Source organism: Chionomys nivalis, chromosome 7 (assembly GCF_950005125.1).
Source record: "Chionomys nivalis chromosome 7, mChiNiv1.1, whole genome shotgun sequence".
In the NCBI taxonomy this organism is placed as follows: domain Eukaryota; kingdom Metazoa; phylum Chordata; class Mammalia; order Rodentia; family Cricetidae; genus Chionomys; species Chionomys nivalis.
This window is the reverse complement of record NC_080092.1, coordinates 102,029,830-102,052,064: the sequence shown is the minus strand read 5'-3', so window position 1 is coordinate 102,052,064 and position 22,235 is coordinate 102,029,830. Positions and strand designations below refer to the sequence as shown.

At 46.2% G+C, this 22,235-nt stretch overlaps 1 protein-coding gene across 1 annotated transcript in view; it reads right to left on the bottom strand.

Moving 5' to 3' along the window:
* Tbcd (tubulin folding cofactor D) overlaps window positions 1-22,235 on the bottom strand; it is a 151,190-nt gene that overhangs the window by 13,279 nt on the left and 115,676 nt on the right. Inside the window, exons 18-29 of the mRNA XM_057774425.1 lie at window positions 21,170-21,250; window positions 19,559-19,632; window positions 18,749-18,866; window positions 16,400-16,460; window positions 14,896-14,918; window positions 10,216-10,247; window positions 6,303-6,365; window positions 5,261-5,337; window positions 3,935-4,016; window positions 3,187-3,305; window positions 1,521-1,612; window positions 685-825 (exon numbers count right to left, since the gene is read on the bottom strand). Of these exons, the coding sequence (XP_057630408.1) occupies window positions 685-825; window positions 1,521-1,612; window positions 3,187-3,305; window positions 3,935-4,016; window positions 5,261-5,337; window positions 6,303-6,365; window positions 10,216-10,247; window positions 14,896-14,918; window positions 16,400-16,460; window positions 18,749-18,866; window positions 19,559-19,632; window positions 21,170-21,250 (963 nt within the window). The remainder of the gene's footprint in view (window positions 1-684; window positions 826-1,520; window positions 1,613-3,186; window positions 3,306-3,934; window positions 4,017-5,260; window positions 5,338-6,302; window positions 6,366-10,215; window positions 10,248-14,895; window positions 14,919-16,399; window positions 16,461-18,748; window positions 18,867-19,558; window positions 19,633-21,169; window positions 21,251-22,235) is intronic.

Below are 22,235 nucleotides of genomic sequence, written 5' to 3'. Positions count from 1 at the left end.
GATGCCTCCGCTGGAGCCCGCCAAAACTTTGCTGGTAGGTCACAACTTCGTGGTGATGCATAGATTAATGGAGATGGGTTAGTTGAGGATATATGAGCTAGCTAGCAATACGCTTAAACTGTTGGCCAAACAATATTGCAAATATAGTTTCTGAGTGATTATTTTGGGTCTAAGCAGCTGGGAACAAATGAGCCATCTCTGACAACAAACACAGACTGAGGTGGGCAAAGCCTCAACTCTACATGAAGTACTAAGGAATTTGGAGAGTGGGAGAAATCTCCGGCAAATCAAGATGGCCATTGTCACTGAGTAACCCTTGAGGTCAGACCAAAGGAGCCATTTCTCATGGACATCTTGCTAAGAGACACTACAGAGAAGCAGCCTTGTAGTTGAAAAGCCACACTTCAGCTGTGCCAGGGGAGACCTTGGCAATGTGGGCAACGGCCAGGGGGTCCCTCGAAGCCTCCGTTCTCCAGGCTCTGATGAGACTATGGATGCGCGAGCAGCAGAAGAGGAAAGCACAAGCTCACTGTTGCTCGCCTGAGACACCAGTGCAGACCGTTGCTGTGAGCATTTCTAGCATGACTTAATGCCTGTTGTTTCAATCCTGGGTACCTCAGGATGCCGTGCCCTCCCCCCATCTCAGAGATAGCAGAGAAGTCACAGTACAAACACTGTCCTTACCAGGCTCCCACATCCCCTCTGCTGTCTGTGGTATAATCGTTCATGCAGTCCAGCAACGCAGTGTAAACCTCAGAAATGTTCTCTCTGCACATGACTTCATCTGGAGGGCCCTCTGCTTTCACGCCAACCGTCTGGCAAATTCTGAAATTAAGATATGCATGTCTGTGAGCTCATCCTTCACATTATGATGGCCTGGGGTGTCTTGCTGCAGGGAACCTTGGCATGGCACAGGAGCCCCAGGCAGACTTCAGGGCCCAGGGCACCCTTCCCACGGCAGATGCGGAATGGTGCTCGCTGTGAAGTCACCTTCACTGTCCCACAATCTACAAGGTAGCTGGCTCTTTTTCTCTTCCACCCCAATAAAAAGGTTAATGCTGCTTTGAGAAGTCAGGACTGAATGGGCTTGCAGAACCACAGGGAGCCAGAGAAGGCAGACAAGTCCCTCACACTGCATCTACAGACAGAAGCCACTAAGACAGAGTTCAGGCATTGCTCCCTTTGTCAGCCTCAAGCTGAGGTACAATCCCCAACTCTTCATCCATTTTGTTTGTTTATTTAGCAGCATTGGTTATAAGAACCCACAGCCTTGTACATGCTAAACAAGCACTCTAACCCTTGGCTATTCCCAAAGCCAGCACAACGCTTTGGTTTGTGTGTGCGTGGTTTAAGGCTTCAATGTTGCCATGGCTCGCCTCAAACCACTGTTCCTCAGTGTCTGAGGTGGTTTTCAAATGAAGATACAAATGTTCCCTGACAATGCTCTAGAGGGGGAGAATTAGAAAGCAATAACAAAGCAGCTCTACACATTTCTGCTCTCTGCTAGGGCCAGGGCTCACCTTGAGATTGCCTTCAAACCGTCTCTCCTGGCCTCAGCAAAGCTCACATCCTTGGGAGAAGTACGGGTGACTGTTCTTAGACCTGTGAGAATCTGAGGGCAAAAAAGTCCCCCAAATCAGTAAATAAGTATCAGCTACAAAGTAAACATGTTTTTTAGACAGTCTCCATGAGCTTGTGAACCCTCCTGTCTCACTACTCTAAGTGCTGTGTGTACCACCAGATGTGGCTGTCAACACACTTCAGAGAAGTGGCTCTGGAGCCACAGACACAGCAGCCATGGGTGGGGCTTGCCAGGAAGTTCACAGGAGCCACCTCCCACACAAGACAAGGCCGATTCAGTTTCTGGAAGAACGTTTGAAAAGAGATCATCCCACAGCCTCCCATCTGCTGCACCCAAACTCCAGCAACTGCTATGAATCTGGCCTCATCCCTACAGGAGATTCCTCTCTATTGTTCCCATCTTGGACAGGGGATAGCTGACATTCTAGATCTCAACAACAAATGAGCAATTATAGTTTTATGTTTTCTCCTACCCACTCCTCTGGACCAGAGAACACGCATACATGTGTGTATACACAACCATACATGCTACAGCCTGTATGTGGAAGTTAGAGAGCAACTTGGTGGAGCTGGTTCTCACCAGGCTTGCCGGAAAGTGATTTTATTCACTGAGCCACCGTGTAGGCCCAGAGCTATTACTTCGTGAACTGATAGTTCAGTTCTAAAATCTTTTATTGTTTATCTACATTTCAAGTGGATAAACCCCAGGATGAGTTCAGTTATTACAACAGCTAAACGCGGCTCTGTACAGGGTAAAAGGCCTACTCGTCACATCATCAGAACTGCCTGATCCCACAGGAGGAAGGAGAACTAGTATACACAGAAGCAAACATGGAGTGCGTGTCTTACTGCATCCCAGCTTGTGTGGCAGGCAGCAGGGGCAGACAGAGCAAGAGCACCTGGGGGAGGAGGTGTTGGTGGGACCAAGCCTAGTGTTTCAACTCAGAGGGGAAAAGTGCATGAGCTTAACGGACTAGGTGAGTAGGAAAAGGAAAGTCTCCAGAGTCAGGCTGGAGGCACGCCCAGGTCTTAGACAAGGACAGGTGATAGAGGAGATGCTGAGAAGGAAAGGGGAGAGAGCAGGCCGCACCAAAGCAGAGGAAACCGTGTGAGAAAATAATAGTACATGGCATATTCTTCTATGGCACAGGCAGAAAAGAAGCCCACAGGACACCAGGCTGAGACACGAGGCTGGCAGCTTCCACCCATACCCAGCCTACCTCCCACCATGACTACCAACAAGGTGGGACACAAAGCACATAAGGAACATAAAATTTCATAAGAAATTTTAACTACATGGCTTTATTATTAGGGAAATAAATTGAGATGGTTACAAGAATAGAAGACACATGCCAGTACCAGCTTCTGCACAGAGGCTACCATTTTCTCATCCAGAAAGCCAGTTTCTTCAGACAGAGCCTCCTACCCAACAAACCTGAGCACAGCTCTCTAAGTATGCCTTGCAAGAGCAGTCAGCTGCCATTGCTTTCATGGCCACGTGTGCTAATGCTGAGAATTCCAGCATTAAATTCCCAAGCAGAGGTGTGCAGATTACTTGCCAGCCCTTCCCATCTGTGCCCCCCTCGGTGCTGTTGGGACCCTCACCTGCTGCAGATGGCCCCTGAGAAGGAAACCTGGGAGGGCACCCAAGGCTGAGGAGAAGCCACAGCGGGTCATCTCCTCTGGGCTCTGGAGCTCAGCAAGGTACTGTGGAATCAGTTCTCCTAAAAAGAAAGAAATATTTACAAGTGGCCTGTGTCTAGTGGTGCCCCTCAGAAATACAAGTGAGATGTGTAAGGTGAACCAGGACAATGCTCTGATGCAGACATACCTTCAAAGTGATATATAAGCTATAAGAAAATTTGTATAAGGTGGTTTTAAGGTTTCCTTAAGATTTTTGTTGTTGTTACTGTTGTTTTTCAAGACAGGGTTTCTTAAAATAAACAAACAAACAAACAAACAAACAAATAAATAAATAAAAGACAGGGTTTCTCTGTGAAATAGTCCTGGCTATCCTGGAACTCACTCTGTAGAATGGCTGGCCTAGAACGCACAGAAATCTGCCTGCCTCTGCTTCCCAAGTGCTGGGATTAAAGGTATGCATCTCTACCACTCAGTTCCTAAGATATTTTTCCTTTATATCTGTGTTTTGTTTTTGTTTGAGACAAAGTCTCTCTCTTTAAACCAGGCTGGTCTTGAACTCACGGTGCTCTCCTCCCCATGGATTAAGAACTATGATAGCTCATCTGGCATTAGGGAAATGTATTACTACTAAACCTGGCTTTCATAAGGAATTTTAACTATATGTCTACACTGTGATCCCTGCTATAGGCCCAGCATACAGCTCACTTACTCTCAATGGTAATGTCTGCCTCCCCAGTCTCCTTCATGTAGTATTCATTGCAGAGGGCAGCCAGGGCCGAGACAGCTGCCTCCTAAAACAGAAGACATGAGTGATAAAAGGGTCTAAGAAGATGCACGGGCCACAGTAATTATGTTTAAAAACAAATTAGTACATCATTGCCACACTCTGTTTCTCTAATAAATCTTCTGACTTTCCAGTGTGTCTACTATACCTGTCAGATGTATCAATCACCTTAAATTCTATGCACTAGTAAGCCTACCATGAGAACTCTATTTCTTCCAAACAGTACAATTCTTATGTATTCCTATATGGCACAGTTAATATAAGACAAAACATGCTTCTCTTCCGAGCAGCTGCAATGTGGGGATTGAGTGTCTGTTTATGAGGACAAGGGCTCAAGGCAGCACTGGTAGAACCTGGTTTAGGGGACAGGAGGGTCCACTGGCATCCCACTCAGAAGTGTATGCAGAACAGACAGGGTGAGGAACCAATCTTAGCCCCAGTAACCCTGATGGGGGCGGGATGATGCAGGGTCACACGAATCAGAAGGTGGCGATGTGGCATCTCCCTAGCTCTCCACCTCCCCTCTGCAATAGATGACTCCACCTCAAATCAAACCTTCCATTCCACCCCTCCCCAACTGAGGAGGGGCAGGGAGAAGATCAGCATGGAGTTCCCTCAGAACATCACAGAGATGCGACACACACTAATTAAGCAACAAAAAATACGATCATGGTCAGTGGGACTCGATTGTGGACAGTTTTCAAAGAAAATTCTGAGATATCAACCATGAGGCCTCCAAATTTAACCAGGCAGACTGTATTTAAACAGGAAGAATTCCACAGAAACAAAACAGAAGGAAGTGCAGGACAGGCAGGGGCTCAAGCTTCCGCACCTTGTCTGGCACGTCAGAGCCTTTCCAAAACATCAACCATTACAGCTCACGGCCTAAGAAATGGGCTGTATGTCACAGCTCTGATCCCAAAAGATGAACATAAGCGAGCATCTAGTTGCTCAATCTTGTCTTCACGTGAATACTTTCCCAACCTGACCTACGGCTACCAGAACTCAGGTGTGACTAGGCACACTATCAGTATCAAAATAGAGAAGAAGACTGGTAGAGATAAAAAGTATAGTGAGGAAGAGTAAAATTCCTGGTTGCCATGGTCACTCTAGGCTACCTGTGTGAACCATGCAGACCCGATGATGGTGTTGCAGACTGTGAGGTTACTGCATGAAAAGACCACCGAAACAGGCTCTATGGACAGCGCTACTGTCACTCTGCACAGGGGAGAGAAATCCCGCGTGGCATACCTTGATCTGCTGTCGGGAATGGCTGGAAACAAGGTGAAGACTTCTAAGAGTGTCATTTATCAGCCACTGCCAACCATCTGCCGAAAAATCAAAGACAATGACTAACCTGACTCAGAGTACTCAGCCGACATTCAAAACAACAGACATGCATCCTGGAGAAAACTCCAGAGTGAACACTCCCAGACCGCGTAAAAGTCCAAGGGCCCCAGTTCCAGAAGGAAGCCCACCTCAGGCTAACAGTTAGCTCCCCCACACCCTGCTGCTGCCACCACTGTGTAGAAAATGCCATTCCCTGTAAACCAAAGACTTGCACATCATGATAGAGAATTCCTCTTTTGTAACAGCTGCAAGCTTTAAGACATTTTTAAAGATTTATTTATATATTCATTTATTATGAATACTGTGTTCTGTCTGCATGTGTGCCTGTAGGCCAGAAGAGGGCACCAGATCTCATTACAGATGGTTGTGAGCCATCATGTGGTTGCTGGGATTGAACTCAGGACCTCTGGAAGAACAGTCAGTGCTCTGAACCACTGAGCCATCTCTCCAGCCCAAGTGATCTTATCTTATCTCTCTCCATTGGACAATCTTTCCTGGTCCTGTACAACTTAAACCTAACTTCAACTCAACTATACCTAATAAATTGGAGATATGCTTACTCTCTATTCAGCTAAATAAAATTAGTAACTTTAGACGAGGCTAGAGCAGACTTGAGGGAGACTGCCCTCTGTTTTAGCAATAAGAACCATCTGGGCAATAAATAAGTACTAGGAAAGGAATGACCACAAATTTCCAGGCCTGGATACAATGGTAGCAGGCAGAGCCACAGCTAAGAGCCCCAGTAGAGGATTCCAGAAGAACTTCCCACTTCCCTGTCCTTTCTAGAAGAGGGTGGCAGGAGGCAGCAGCAATTCCAAGACAAGATGTACCAATACTGTGGCCCTTTCAATTTCACCCCACCCCAACGAGTTCATTTCTTATTCTATAACTTGAATAACAGTATTAAGAAAATGTTATCTGTGTCACTGAGGAAAGCACCTACCGATAACGGTGTCGCCTTTAAAGGGCATTCTGGAAAGTGACAAGTTCTTTATTAAAATGCACACTATGGAAAAAGAAAAAAAAACATTATTTTCCAAAAGTGTATAACCAACACCTAACTCTCCCACCCACCTTGCATGCTGGCCAGGCCATAAGCAAATGCAGGCTATCTCCCCAGATGGACATCAGGAAGAAGATGATCCAGACCTAGCTTGAGGACCCCTCTTAAAAAGACCTGCGGGAGCCAGCATGGTGCCTTTAATTCTAGCATTCAGGGAGAGAGAAGCAAGTGGATCTCTGTGAGTTCGAGGCCAACCTGGTCTACAAAGTTAGTTTGAGGAGAGCCAGAACTATTACACAGAGAAATCCTGTCTTAAAAAACCAAAAAAGAGGAAGAGGAAGAAGAAGAGGAGGAGGAGGAGGAAGAGGAGGAAGAAAGAAGGAAGAGGAGGGGGAGGAAGAAGGAGGGAAGGAGGGAAGGAGGGAGGGAAGGAGGGAGGGAGGGAGGGAAGGAAGGAAAGGAAGGAAGGAAAGGAAGGAAGGAAGATGAACGAACCTGGGTGAACCCAGAGATCCAAAATAAAGAGCACTTTTTCAAGTTTGGTGGTAGAGCATCTAAGCCTAACTTGGGTCCTGGGAAAATCTAGACAGTCACTTGATAGGACTCAATAATTTCTTGGATGTGTCTGTGAAGTTCCTAGAGATGCTTCCCGGAGGAGAACATGAGAGCAGCACGCTTCCGTGGTTTCTCTCCATTACCAAACAAAGCGGAGCATCAGCCTCCATCTCTATTCCTAGCTGCTATGCCGTGCAACCAGCTGCTCACACTCCTACAGCTGCAACGGGAGCTGCTCTGCCTCATTTTCCCTGTCATGACGGTCTGCTCCCTCAACCTAAAATAAACCTTCCTCCTTATGCTGCTTTTTTTCTGGTATGTTATTTACTCTAGCAATGAAAACAGCAGCTGACCCAGGCCCTGAGGTAGCCTTGTCTCACAAAAGGACAACAACCACAACACAACAAACAAAAATGCGAAGTCTCAAATGGCTGCGCAGTTAGAGGGCTTAGATGAGCACCTACACAGGTATAGGACAGGCTGACATCTGGGGGTGTAAGGCATGAGGTACAGGTTCATTACGGAAGCACTCAGGGCATCCCCAGGCTGCAGTTTTTGAATTGCGCTGACTACCCTCAGAGATGGGTCCTAGATGGACTCTGAACCTAAAGTTCTGGTGAAGGCCAATCGTGGATTAGCACTTCTGTGTTGACTTGTGACATCAGGAAATAATGACTGTACCCATGGGTAGGAACACAACAGGCTGGCATGTGACTTACACAGACAACTTAAGATACTGCATCAACAAGACCCAGCTATGCCGCTCTTGGGCATATCCCAAAAGATGCTCAGTCCTAGCACAAGGACACTTGCTCAGCTATGTTCATAGCAGCTTTATTTGTAATAGCCAGAACTTGAAGACAACCTAGATGACCCTCAACCGAGGAACGGATAAAGAAAATGTGGTACATTTACACAATGGAGCATTACTCGGTCGTTAAAAACAGGGGCACCAGGAAACTAAAGGCAAATGGATGAAACTAGAAAAAATAAATTCGTCCTGAGTGAGATATCCCAGACTGAGAAAGACAAACATGGTATGTACACTCATAAGTGGATATTAGCTGTAAAATAAAAGGTAACTGTACTATAACCCATAGACCCAGAGAGAAGAGGTAATAAAGAGGGTTCACGGGGGACACCCAGATCTTCCTAGGAAGGGAAATAGAAGAGATTTCACGAGTGGACGGGGGGCAGGTGGGGATGCAAACATGAGTGATCAGGTGGGGGGCACAGCGGGGGAGAGTTCTTAGAGGGACTGCTGGGGGAGCATTTGGGGGTCAGGTGGAAGCCTGGTGCAGGGGAATCTCCCAGGAGTCCCTGGTAACACACAAGCCCTATCAACCTCACCTAAGAACCTCAGGGACAGCTGCAGAAAGGCTCTTAAAGTCTCACTCCCATTCAGCTTTCCTTCGACCACCTCCTAGTGTGAGTTCTAATCTCCTGATTCTATTAATTCATGGCTTCTGAAATCTACGAGGGCCAGGATATGTGTGCCTAGTATCTATCCACAAGACCCACATACTTTGGGTCCTCAATATAGCCACTCAATGCACAAATGAGTTCTCTCCCCAGCTACTGTTGGCCTCAGTCCTCTCTGCTTTATACTGTGTATTCTATGCCTTAGGAAACTTCTTTACAAGGGAGTTCCATGAGATGTCACATCCAGCATACAGTTCCTACCTTCCTGGGTGGTACCTGTGTAAGGACCACGGGGGCCCAACTCTGTACAGGCAGCCTGGGACATACACTGAGCAGCTTGTTGGGATCCCCGTGTATCTACATAGTATCTACATAGGTACTGCAACCTCTGTTCTGCTCTGAGATGTCAAGTGCCAGCCAGCTCTTTGTGGCAAGGTATCAAACCTGACAGCATTGCAGAAGGCACTGCCTTTCAAACTGATCCTAGGAGCCTTAAGCTCTTTAGCTTGTGACTGCGCCACCCCGCTATCCCAGTGAGGGGACTCTAAGACCACCCTTGTCCACCACACAGATACTGCCAGGACTCACGGTAGACCTGCCTGTAGACCCTAAGATCCAGTCTCCAGATGAGTACAGCAGGCTGTGAGGGTCAGTCCAGAAGACATCTCCCCGAGTATAGTCAGAGCCCACTTGGGACTGCTGCCCAGACTTGCAGAGCAGTTCAAGGGTGACACAGACAGTTCTGACCAGTTTCAACTAGGGCCACACTAGCACACCAAAACCTACTCCCCCCCCCCCCCACGCCCTGCCCCCCCCCCCACCAGACTAGGATATCAGCTGCCTGTAGGGATAAGCCCCACCCATTAGGGGGCGTGTTCACCTCGGGCTAATGTTTACTGATAAATATGCCGGGGCATGATCCCAGCAGCCCCTTTTCTGCTTTCCTGTTCTCTGCGGGAACCTGTGGTCCTGTAAGTCTATTTCCCCATTAAAGCTGTATATATTTTTATGATCTGTCTGCATTCATTTATGCCGTTACAGCTGCCAATGTGGCCAGTTTTGACCAGGTATCTGGAGATACCCCCAGACAAGCCAGGAAGAATCTGGGTTTTCTATTACATTCAGCTAACTGGGAATATTCACCTGATTATCCTGTGAGATCCCTGTGGACACTCACACAGGATCTGATTAACCGTTCTGCGATGGTATGTTTTTGTACACTGTAAAGATCTGTCACTTGTATTGGTTTAATAAAACACTGATTGGCCAGTAGTCAGGCAGGAACTATGGGCAGGGCGATCAGACTAGGAGAATTCTGGGAGAGGAGAGGCTCAGTCTGCCGCTGACACTCAGATGCAGAGGAAGCAAGATGAGAAGGACTTACTGATAAAAGGTACCAAGCCACAGGGCTAAACTTAGATAAGAATTATGAGCTAATTTAAGTTAATAATAAGCCTGAACTAATAGGTCAAACGGTTTATATATCAATATAAGTCTCTGTGTGTTTCTTTGGGATTGAACGACTGCAAGATCAGGCAGGACAGAAACTTCTGCTTATACCATCTCTTACTCCGCAGAGCTTAGTATAAAGAGGAAATCTGCAGCTGACATACCCCCAGATCCACCACAGCTACCAGGCCTGTGGCATGCAAAACAAATCAGAGCCCCAGAGCTGGGAAATGGAGTAACTGGACACAGCAGAGCATGCACAGAGAGCACAATCACATCCTTCAGGGACAAGAGCAAGCCAGGGCACTAGCAGGATCTCCAACAGAAAAGAACTGCTACCACTTGGTATTGGGGGGCCTGGCCTGACCTCAGAATACTCTTCCCCCAAACTAGAATGAAGGACAGCAGCTTCTGGCCCCAGACATACCTGCTTGTCTCATAAGCTCTCCTCCCAGACCCCTAAAAAACAAAAAGGAACAGAGAGTTAAAATCTTTTACACATAAAACATGAAACACCCCTCCAAGCAACAGAAATTTCAGGTACCAAAAACTGTAACAGCTTCAATTATGGACATGGTTCGCCCAAAGTGTGGGCTACATTTCTGGCAAGAAACAAAAATCTGTGGCAAGATCATCCTCTGGCAGACGATCGTCCTTTGAGCTGTCACAGGAATCTTGGGCATCACTGATAAATCACACAGAACCAATCTCAAATGCTGCTTAACCACACTTCACAACAATGCCAGGGTGACCACTGTGCAGTCCAAAGCAGTGGGACACTAATATTCATCATCACCCAGCCTGCTGGCCAGAAGCCACCCAACCTGGAATGCTAGCAAGAAGGAGCTGGGAAAACAGCGCTGGCTTTGGAGGCTCCAGCTTCTGGCCCCAACAGTAACAAAATCTGCCTTAAACTTAGGAAGCCAGCTGGGCGATGGTAGTGCAGGCCTTTAATACCAGCTGTTGGGAGGTAAAGACAGGTGGGATTGCTGTGACTTTGAGGCCAGCCTGATCCACCAAGAGCGAGTTCCAAGACAGTTGGTGCTGTTACACAGAAAACCCTGTCTTGAGAAAAATCAAAAACAAAGCAAACAATTAGGAAGCCAGAGAATACGTGTGCTACACCAGCATGGAGACTTCTAACACCTCAGGCACCACCACGTAAGTCAGATGGGCAGATGTGGGCGAAGCCCTAATGGAACCCCTGGATGTCCTGTGACGACAGACTCAAAAGAGACAGAGATGCTTAGCGGGTGGGGCCATGAAGGTCAGAGCCTGCAGCACAGACACAGAGAGTGGCACGGAGCTGTATGTGCCGGGAAGAAAGAAAACACATAGAAGAGAGCAGGATGCTTCTCAGAATCAACTCAGGCTGAAAGCAATGTTCAGTTGGGAAGGAAAGGCCATAGCAGGGTCCTCATAGCGGCTGTAAATCAGCAGCAGGTTAGCACTGCTCCAGACAACCAAAGCTTTGATGCAGTCTTGAAAGTGTTCAAACAAAACCAGAAAATGTGTGTGTGTGTGTGCGCGCGCACGCGCGTGCAGGCACACGTGCATGTAACCCAAATCCAGAAATGTAAATTTGGGGAAAGATGGGAATTTAATGAAGAACTACCAGGAAAACAGGACCACGACTAAAGAAATCAACAACCCAGAAATGTTCAAGCTGATAAAGTTCACACGAGGTCACTAATGCAGCTATCGTATCCCTTGTGTTGTCTAAAAGGATGGAAGGAAATGTAAGTGGAAAGAGGACTGAAACTGGGGGAGAAGACAGTGATGTGGGATCCCCTGTGTATGTTGTGATACCATTGGTTAATAAGAAAACTGGCTTGGCCTGATAGGGTAGAACAGAGCTAGGTGGGAAAACTAAACTGAATGCTGGGAGAAAGAAGGGCGGAGTCAGACAGAAGCCATGGAGCCCCACCAGAGACAGAATTTTATCTGGTAAGCCACTGCCAAGTAGCCATACACAGATTAATAGAAATGGCTTAAATTAAGATGTAAGATTTAGCTGATAAGAAGTTAGAGTTAAGAGGCCAAGCAGTGATTTGAATAATATAGTTTCTATGTGATTATTTTGGGGCTGAGCAGCCAGGAACGAAACAAGCGGCCTCCTCCAACAACAGAGAACATGAAAAACACTTTAAGAATTTGGATATGTAAAAGAAAAACTGTGCCAAATGTAGTTAACAAAAGATTAAAAAGAGCAGAAGAAAAAATTTAACCTCAAACGACAGGAAGCAGGTCTGTGGTACCAGGAGCTGGGGGAGGTATCTACCTCAGGGTGGTAGTTACAAGCTATGACTCTGTAAAAGCACCCCAAACCTTACAAAATTAAAATTGATGAGCTTTATCATAAACTTTAATTAATCTACAGGATAAACAAGACAGGAAACCCCTATATCTGCCTTCCAACACGCAGATGAGAATAATGATGAATACACATCTGAAGATCTAGACTAGGATAGGGCCTCCCCGAGCCTCTCATTGCCAGCAACCCTGGTGGAAAATCAGTCTGACCCCCCATATCACTCAGAAATACACTGTGACTGCCAGCAGCAACCCCAGTCATCAGCATCCACACAGGGGCCTAGGAGCCTATCTGGGGACTGAGATGGCACTTCCTTGACATCTTGTAGCTTTCTACAAGCTCTCCAAATAAAATCACATTGTTCTTCCAAATCTCTATACTATTTTAAATGGTCTCTGCTGTAGCTTTAGGCAAACACTGTAAGAATTAAATACATTAAAAATAATTTATGTGTATGGATGTTCTGCCTGCGTGTGTATCTGTGCACCATCTGCATGTCTGGTGCCTGGGGAGGTCAGAAGAAGCATTAAATCCCCAGAATTGGAGTTACAGATGGTTGTGAGCTGCCACGTGGGTGCTGGGAATTGGACCTTGGTCCTCTGGAAAAGTAGCCAGTGCTCTTAACTGTCATCTCTCCAGTCCTCCAAATTAAATTGTTTTAGTACGTATTCTGGGAGTCATTTTATCCTACTGCTGTAAAAAATAAAAAAATAAAAGCATTTTTATTCAGACCTGAACAAGGTTTAAGAAAAGGTCCTCACTGAAAGAAGTGGTTAATATGGTGAGACTTGTGTGACGGACAGTTCTGACAGGATACTCTCAGCTCCACAGAAGCTCTCGGGCACTGCACAGCTCACTGAGTGCACCTCTACCATCACTACCTACTCTTAAAGGTTTTGGAAAGCAGTCAGTAAGACACACAGGAAGTGAGGCTTCCCACTTAGAGAGTACAGGACAGTAAGTGCTCAGCCCCACACCACAAAAGGAAATAACACAGCAAGAAATGAAACAGAGTGGGAGGAAAACGGGGAACTCCTGTGTTTAACAGAACTCAGATCCAGAATATACAGAGCTCCGACTGCTCAACGAGAAAAGGAAGCGGTGAGTATTTAAGAAAGCGAATGAGGGCTGGATGTGGTGGCACACACCCTTAATCCAGCCCACAGAAGGCAGGCTTGAACTCTGGGTTTTAGGCCAGCCTGATCTACACAGGGAGTTCCAGGGTGGCCAGGACTATGCAGAGAGACTGCCTCTCAAAGGGGAAAAGGGATTGAATAAATGGTCACTCCACAGGAGACCACAGGATGCTTAGCATCACGTAGTTACAGGGGACACATAAACCACATTCTCAAACAAGACAGAACAATGATCATAACTACAGTATGCCACTGCAGACCACAAACACTCAGGTGTGGAGTTGGTTGGGACACAGGCTATGGGCTGGGTGATCTGCAAAGAAATCTAGTTTCTTAAAGATACACACCTGCTGAATGACCCAGGAAAACCATTCCTCATATTCCCAAGGAAAGAGACACACATGTACACATATGTACACACATGCTGATGTGCCCAGCAGCTTCATTCCACACTGCACCCTGAGCTGACACCCTTCTTAGGAGTAAACATGGACAGAAAACACAGGTATGATGGAACCACAGCACAGGGAAACAGGCAGGTGAGCTGCCGGTAGAGGAGGGCCAAATGTGGTGGTACATTCTTCCAGCACTCAGGAAGCAGAGGGAGCTCTGCAAATGCAAGGCCAGCTGGTCTACACAGTGAATTCTAGACCTGCCAGGGCAACACAGTGAGGTCCTCCTATCTTTAAAAAGAAAGGGAAATCCCAGGACTGGTGAAATGGTTCAGCAGTCAAGAACTCTAGCAGCTTTTCCAAAACATCCAAGTTCAATTCCCAGTGCCCATGCAATAGCAACCATTTCAAAGAAACCAGACACTTTCCAGCCTCCTTGGGTCCTGCATGCATGTTGTCTATGTACACACAGGCAGAGTATCAATATGCATAAAATATTTTTTTAAAAGACCACGGTGGGGCATAGTAAGAACCTATCTAAAATAAAACAAAACAGAAAAACAGCATACACACTAACAGGAATAAATCCCAAAAACACACTGGAGAAAACCAAACCTAAAGGCTTTACATACTATCCCATTTGCACAGACTGCAGAGAAAGAACACTTGAGGTGGTGGACCCAAAATCAACAGCCACCAAAAGCAGAGAGGCAACCCAAATGGGCAGGACACAAGTGTCTTCAATCACAGAACTGCCAAGGGTACACTGAACCGTGGGGTGCCATGACTTGTGACTTCAGCTTCCAAAAAGCCTAAAGACACGAAAGAGTTGCAGCCTTCAGGCCCTTGAATCCTGGGCTGAGTGGCAGCTGCATGTCTTCAAAGTGAACATGTAACAGTTCACAAAGTTACAAATGTTACAAAGTTACAATGCTACAAAGTAAATATGTAACAGGACAGATGAAGGTGAGCTATTAGCTTTAAAGTACAACAAGGGGTAGCAAAATAGCTCAGTAGCTGAAGGTGCCTTCTACCAAGGCTGACAACCTGAGTTCAATCCCTGGAACTCAGAAGACAGAAGGAAAGAATGAACTCCTTCAAGTTGTCCACCATTGCACATGGGACATGTTTTATACACATACACACCACACACATGCATGCACACGCGCACACACAAATATAACGTAAGTGCTTCAGTAAACCAGTTATTACAGACAACACACATTTCCATTACACACATAAGAAGCTTTACTCTGTAGGCTTACCTATAGAGATGCCGATCATAAAGCTAAAATTAAAGAACGAAAAGTCAGTTATTTAAGTTATTTAGGTTAATTTGTCATGCATTAAACGGCTATCAGCAACATAAGAATGATGGCAGGGTGACAAAGTTGAACTCTTCGTTGCCAGGGAGCCCGTCAGGAAGGTCAGAAGACAAAGGCCCACCTCATTGTGTGGCCTCGGTTACGTTTTTCAGGTTCATTATCCCTAAAGGGAAACTGAGGCACACAGACATGAAGAAAGAGGGTGGCCCCTTTCATCCTGGCCCACTGATCACCACTGAGCAAAACTCATCATGCCAAATGGCTCTGGTGTTTTCTGTCTTCAGAAAAGGTCAAAAGTAATTTAGTTCATTGTTATGAGTACATCTAACACTTGCTGGGTAGTCACACAACTGTCAGTTCCAAACTCTTCAGACATACCAGAAATTCCTACAAAAACTAAAAGCAGCATCCCTGTTACTACCCACATTCCTCAGAAACAGGAAGTCCTGGTTCAGAGGACACAGGGGCTCCATTCTCTCAGCCTCTGCATGGGGCTGCCACCCTCCCCTTTACACCTCACTTCCAATACTGAGCAAGGATGCCAGGCTCTGCTTCAAAGCAAAAAAATGTTAAAACTAACTAAATGGTCTCATCACAGTCATTATGATCTAAGACAAACCGTTATTATAAAAAGAGGAATAGAAAAATATTTGCAACCGAAAAGGGTACTCAGGAATGCGGAGGAATCTTAATTCCTGGAAAATACCCTGGATTCATACTTTGGTGTGGGATGTCCTTCTGTCTGTGTGTTGTTGCTTTTATTGGTTAATGAATAAAGAAACTGCTTTGAGCCTATGGAAGAGCAGGGCTGGAGCCGGACGAAACTTTACCCATAAGCCACAGCCACGTGGCGATACAAAGATTACTAGAAATGGGTTAAACTGAGATATAAAAGTTAGCCAATAAGAATCTAGAGCTAATGGGCCAAGCAGCGATTTAATTAATATGGTTTCTGTGTGGTTATTTTGAGTCTGGGCAGCCAGGAAACAAGCAGCCCCCTACAACAATACTTTCTCTCTTTTATGTCACAGAAGGTTTTGAGAATCTCCAAATCCCAGAAAAATACACATGCTTTCTTCCCATTCCCTAAAATGCACAACATTTGGGATTAAATTTCAGGAGAGTGGAGAATAGGACCTCAGGATCAACGGTAGAAATGAAAGGCCGTTGTTTTATGGGTACCCAACTCTCCAGAGGGACATCTGATCCCTCAGCTGGGAACTCCCGTTAAGGACCAATGAGACACCAATACTGCCCTGAGACCCTGATTGTGATACCCATCCAACAAGATGGCTTCTGGCCCCAGAGAACAAGTCTAGTTCAACTACCAATTCCAGATAAACTCCCACAAGGGTAATGTTGGTAGAGAGAACCCATCATGTCCTGGTCAATGAGGTTAGCAGACCCTGTCCAGGTGGAAGGGGTTCAGACAGACCACACAAACCTGCTGGTGGATCTGCTTCAGGCTCTGCACTGCCTTCTCATCCAGATAGTCTGTGACGGGCCTGCAGAAAGAGAAGCACAGCACTGAGTTCAACAAGGATGAAGCCAGAGCTCAGGTTCACAGTGAAGAACACACAGACTCAGAAAGATCAGCCCTGTCCATCCTCCCACAATCCCGGGAGATCTCCTACTCCTGCCTTCATGAAAGCTGTGCTGGGGGCTGGAGAGATGGCTCAACGGCACTGCTAAGGCTGGGACCTACGAGGTAGAAGGAAAGGACTGAGTCCCCTTCAAGTCGTGCTATATCGTCCACATCTGCATCACAGCAAACTTATGCCCACACGTGTGTGCTTCCCTCCCTCTCAATAAATAAACGTAAGTTCAATATTTTTATACACATGCGCATTTTTGCCATCATGTGTATGTATACCATATGCATGACTGAGGCCCATGGAGTCTAGAGAATGTACTGGAAATCCCTAGAACTGGAGTCACAAAGGTTTGTGAGCCATCACTCAGGGGCTGAGAACTGAACTCGGGTCTTCTGCAAATGTTCTTTACTACTAAGCCATTGTCTCCAGGCATTAAATTTAATTTAAAATAGAAAAAAAACAAACAATAAGAACATAAGCAGAGAAGGTAAGATACCCACTGTCAATCTCTAGCCTCCACATGGACAAGGACATCTGTACACACACGCGCACAATGCTGGTTTCAGCAGATGGGCAGCTGGGTGCTATCTTTATGCTCTGACCTATAGGCAGTTTGCTGAAGACACAACCTTATGATCAGGACAGAAGTAGCCTTACTGAACACTGGGTCCCTGATGACACCATGGAAGTCCCCTACAGTGACATGCTCTGAATTAATGCTGTAGACTGAGCTACGGCATGTGCCAGGCAGAGCCAAGCAGTGTCAACTACCTGTGGTGCCACTGTGTTTCAGGTCTAACTATGCACAGCCACAAACACCCTGGGGATCTGATATTACTTGCTAGGCTGAGCTTTGCGGTCACTAACTCTAGCTCCCTGGAGATCTAGTCTGCTAGGTGCTAGGCAGAGCCACACAGAGCCCCGATGCCCTGGAGGTCTGAAATCTCCCATGTGTTGAACAGAACCATGTAAAGTCCAACACCTTGAGGCCTTGTACAAACCCAACATCTTGGGAATACGTCTCAAAGGTACCATGTCATCACAATGCACTGCTGAGACATGTCATGGCCCATGTGCCCTTCACCAAGGACAACAAGGTCTTCAACATTAGGTGACCATTCCACCCACACAGATTTCTGAGACCAAGGGACAATCAACCTCCTTTGGGTTGATAGATAGGAATGAGGTCCATGCTGTCACCCTGACCCAGGGAGCCACCTACACACAGGAAATGACTTAAAAGTACAAGTTTTAAGTTTGAACTGTGTCCATAAGATCTTATTTTTGAGGAATCAACTGCATAGTGACATAAGGAAATTACACAGCTCTTGAATGCACCACTGTGCATGGTCCTGAGTTCTTGCTTTGTAGTTATATTATAAATGCAGCCGATGGGGGAATGGATGCCCAAGGGAAACTTCCAAACTTAATTTTTTTTTTTCTTTTTATTTTTTTTTCTCCAGACAAGGTTCCTATATGAATCTCTGGCTACCCTGGAACTCACTCTGCAGACCAAGCTGGCCGAACTCTGAGATTCGCCTACCTCAGCCTCCCAAGTGCTGGGATTAGAGGTGTGCATCACCACTGCACAGCCCAAAGTAGTTTAAATTATTCAAGTGACAAATGGGGGCTGAGGAGATGACTCGTCAAGAAAATGCCTTGCCACACAAGTCAAACAATGCGAGTTCAGATCCTCAGAACCCAGGTAAAAGCCAGACACAGTGGTGCATTTGTACGTACCCCCAGGAAGATGGGAGACAGACCAGAGCATCATCTGAAGCTCACAGGCAGCTAGCTTGGTGAGCTGCAAGGCTGACACTGTCTTCAACAATGAGGAAGACGTTCAAGGTTTCCTCTGACCCACACATGTGCTCTATGGCACACAGTGTGCATTGATACACATTCACACACGGAATGGTAACTGAACTGCTCAGTGCCACCCCTGAACAGGTGGCCATTGCTCTTGCTGTCTGAGTCCTGGGGATGAAGAGGGGAAACCAAAGAGCAGAGGCAGCAGAGGCCCCTTACGAATGCCAACCAGCAGCCCTTCCCCGAAAAGAGAGCGCAGTCCTAAACACCGACTGCCTCAACATACAACGGAACCCAAAACACACAAATGATCAACCCTCAGAGCAGACACGCTACTCTCCAACCCCAAATCACTACTGTTACCTAGTTTCCCAGATGACATCTCCTACCTGTTGTTCTGAGAAGCCAGGTTGTACAGGGCATAGGTGATCTCTGCGCAGGAGAGGATGGCACCATGTCTGGTGTGTAGATCTGAGCTCAGTGTCATCAACAATAGTGAAGGGAAGACTGCAGTGGTCAAGTTGGAGAACACACATGGGACAACTCATTACTCAGAAGCATTTCCTCTGGGGTTGGTCAGGGTCACCACCCCCGTTTCTGGTGGGCAGAGCTCTCTCCTGGGCAACCAGGGCAATGTGCTAGGACACGGCATATAAATCAGTACATGCACACAGGCCCCCGGATGCCCAGTGAGGTCACATCTGCAGATTCACCCATCTGCACCTCTGCCCCACAGATGGTGGTAGCACTCTGCCTAAGGACAGCAGGCAGATCAAAAGCCACACAACCATAAAAGGTGACAGGCACTTCCATTCTTCAATCCTTCCCAATGAGATAAAACCTCAGCCTCTGGTGTTTAGGGAGGGAAAGCAGAACAGCTCCAAATTCTAAGTCACACCAATCTAGAGGCACTGACAACTGCTGAATCCCCCATCATTTTAACCTACACAATGCAACCCACAAATTGCTTGTTTTGTGGGTATCACCTGTGCTGAACACCACCCAAAGCAGCCTCTGTACAAACACATTGTGTTTGTCTTCATATCTATCCTGGTTTAGCCTACAGCCTACTCTTCAGCAACAGACATAGGACGTCATCTTCATCTACTATGAGAACAGCACATCTTTCTGCGGTGTATGTGCACACATATGCACAGTGCACTTGTATGACGGCCGTAGGAAGTGGAACGCACACCTACCATGAGAGGCCATGTACTCAGGTACTTGTGGGGTCAGGTTGTGCAGCGCTTTTGCAGACAGTTCTCGGATGGCCCTGAGAAGTAACAGTAGCTGTTAGTAGAGGGGTTTGCACACTCTCTCCTATCGGCTTTATTCAGCAGCCCTGAGATGGAAGCAGCCAAGGATCTATCAACAGATGATATATAAGCAAAATATGGTAGATACAGACAATGGAATATTACTCAACTAAAAAGAGATAGAATTGTGACACTTGCTATGACAAAAATGACTGTTTGTAGCTAGTAGGTTCTTCTACTAACTTTTGTAGAAGGCTTCTTTTGTAAGGCTCTAAGTTAAGGACTGTTTTAATTTTTAAGAGTCATATATATGAGTCAGAGACCCAAAGCATTAACTATCTGTCCCTTTAAAGAAAAAGCTGATAGCCCATACACAGCAGATTCAATATCATGTAATATTTTAAGACATTTATGAAACATTTCATAATGATAAACACATCAGGAAGATTAAAAATTAGAAGTATACATGTATCTAAAAAGAAATCCTACTCAAAACACAGAAAAGAGCTGACAGAAAATCAGAGATTTCAAAAGTTCAAAAACTTAAGCTAACTCATGGATGGCATATTTACAATGTGGTTTTAAATTAAATGTCTTGTTGGCTCGTAAACTAATATAAAAGGCAATTTAATTCTAACCTCTGGCTGGGCAAGCCTAGGTGCTCTTCTCCCCATAAGAGAGCTAACATCCCATCTTCCTGTATACCTGGTACATAAGGTCCTGAAGGAAGGAAAGGTTTCCTGGCAAGTGGTCACAGCTAGCCCAAGTGAACAACACGGAGGCTTGGGACAGAGGCTCCTCACTCCGGAGAGTCCAAAGCAGACTGCACACAGCTATACAAGCATAGCCGCAGCCAACAAACATTTGCAAGGCTTTGGTCCTTGGGAAGCTGAAACCCCAGTGTCAGAGGGGGTCTTTCAACCACAAAGACGACGCTCTGACACCGGGCTTTGGAAGGGGCACCATGATTACACTACTAATCCCCCTGTGTCGGCTGACCAGGCCTACCTAGAAATGGTATCAAAACACTGACAGGGCTTACATCTAAGTTACAGTTTCCTTTCTTCTTTGAAGACACATTTACCTACCTATGAAATACCACGATGGCCCCAAAGCTGCCACTGTCATTCTGAAAACTACGGCTAAAGTCTACTCAGCTCTTAGGTGACAATATGTAAGATACCTGGGGAGGCCAAGCAGAGCGGAATCAGTATGGAGGCCGGTCAAACGACCAGGAAGACCAGGCTATGCCAGCTGCCTGGACTGCCCTGTCCTCAGGCGATAGCTTCCCTGTTACATATGACAAGCCTATTCAGCAATAATTATTTACGTCTCAGGATTCCCTGACCAACAGCTCCAGAAGTGAAACTAGACAGACCATTAACAAGCATGCCACACACAGGGACTGGGATTTTCATTACTTATCAGAAATAATTATCTTAAAATAGTTTGTCTACAATGAGAAAATACACTCATGACTTATAAGCTCAATTAAATTTCTCCTGTTGGGGGAAAAGGGGGAATTTTCAGAGAATACAAAACCACAAAACCTACCCATCCCAATGGTTGATTTTCAGGGAAACCAAGTGGTCAATCATCGGCTTGGTGTATTCTTGGAAGCCAGCAATAAACACACTGAAAGACATAATATTAAGAGCTCGAGAAAGGGGCAAATATGAACAGGTACAATGACACATGTATAAAACTCTCTTAAGCCATTAGTTTATGTATTGAAGCCAGAACCCGTAGCATGAATTCTAATTGGTCTTAATAATAAAAACCTGGAGTCAGCTATCGGGGTGAAAGCTGAAAGATCAGAGAAGCAGAGCAGCCAGCCATTAGTTCTTATGGAATCCTCAGACCAAGGGACAACCTTGTCCCTATGAATCCACAGACTGAATGCCGTCTCTTCGAAACAGCATTTCAGATTGAATGGTCAGGCTGAATGCTCTGAGCTCCCGTCTCCTCCTGCCTTATATTCCTCTCTCCACACAGCCATATCACTCCTGTCTCCACCTCCCTCCCCAGTGCTGGGATTAAATGCATGTGATCCCAAGTTCTGGGATCACCTTTGTGGGCGCTCTGTTTCTCTTTTAGACAGATTCAATCTCGTGTAGTCCAGGGTGGCCCTGAACTCAGAGATCCATCTGTCTGTTTCCTGAGTGCTGGGATTAAAGGTGTGTGCCACCTCTGCCTGGCCTCTATGGCTAACTAGTGGCTTAACTCTGTACTCTGATCTTCAGGCAAGCTTTATTTGCTAGATCACAAACAAAATATCACTACAAGAACCTTCATGTACTACTCTTGAGAATGCAAACTAAAACAATTACACTCAAAAATAGTTTGGCCATTCCTTCAAAAGTAAAATGTACCTACCAGCTGACCCTGCGTTACTCAAGGCAGCAGAGCATCCATCCAGAAACCATGCCCAGAGCTCAGCAGCACACCCAGGGCTGTGACTGGGAGCAGCACTCTGTGCTCATGCAGCTGATGGAGAGGCAGACTGCTTATTCGTCCATGCCACAGGCACACAACAGAACAAAGGAATGGGCTTTTTGTTTGAAGCCTGGGTTTTGCGATGCAGCCTAAGCTAGTCTCAAAATCACAAAGATTAGCCTGC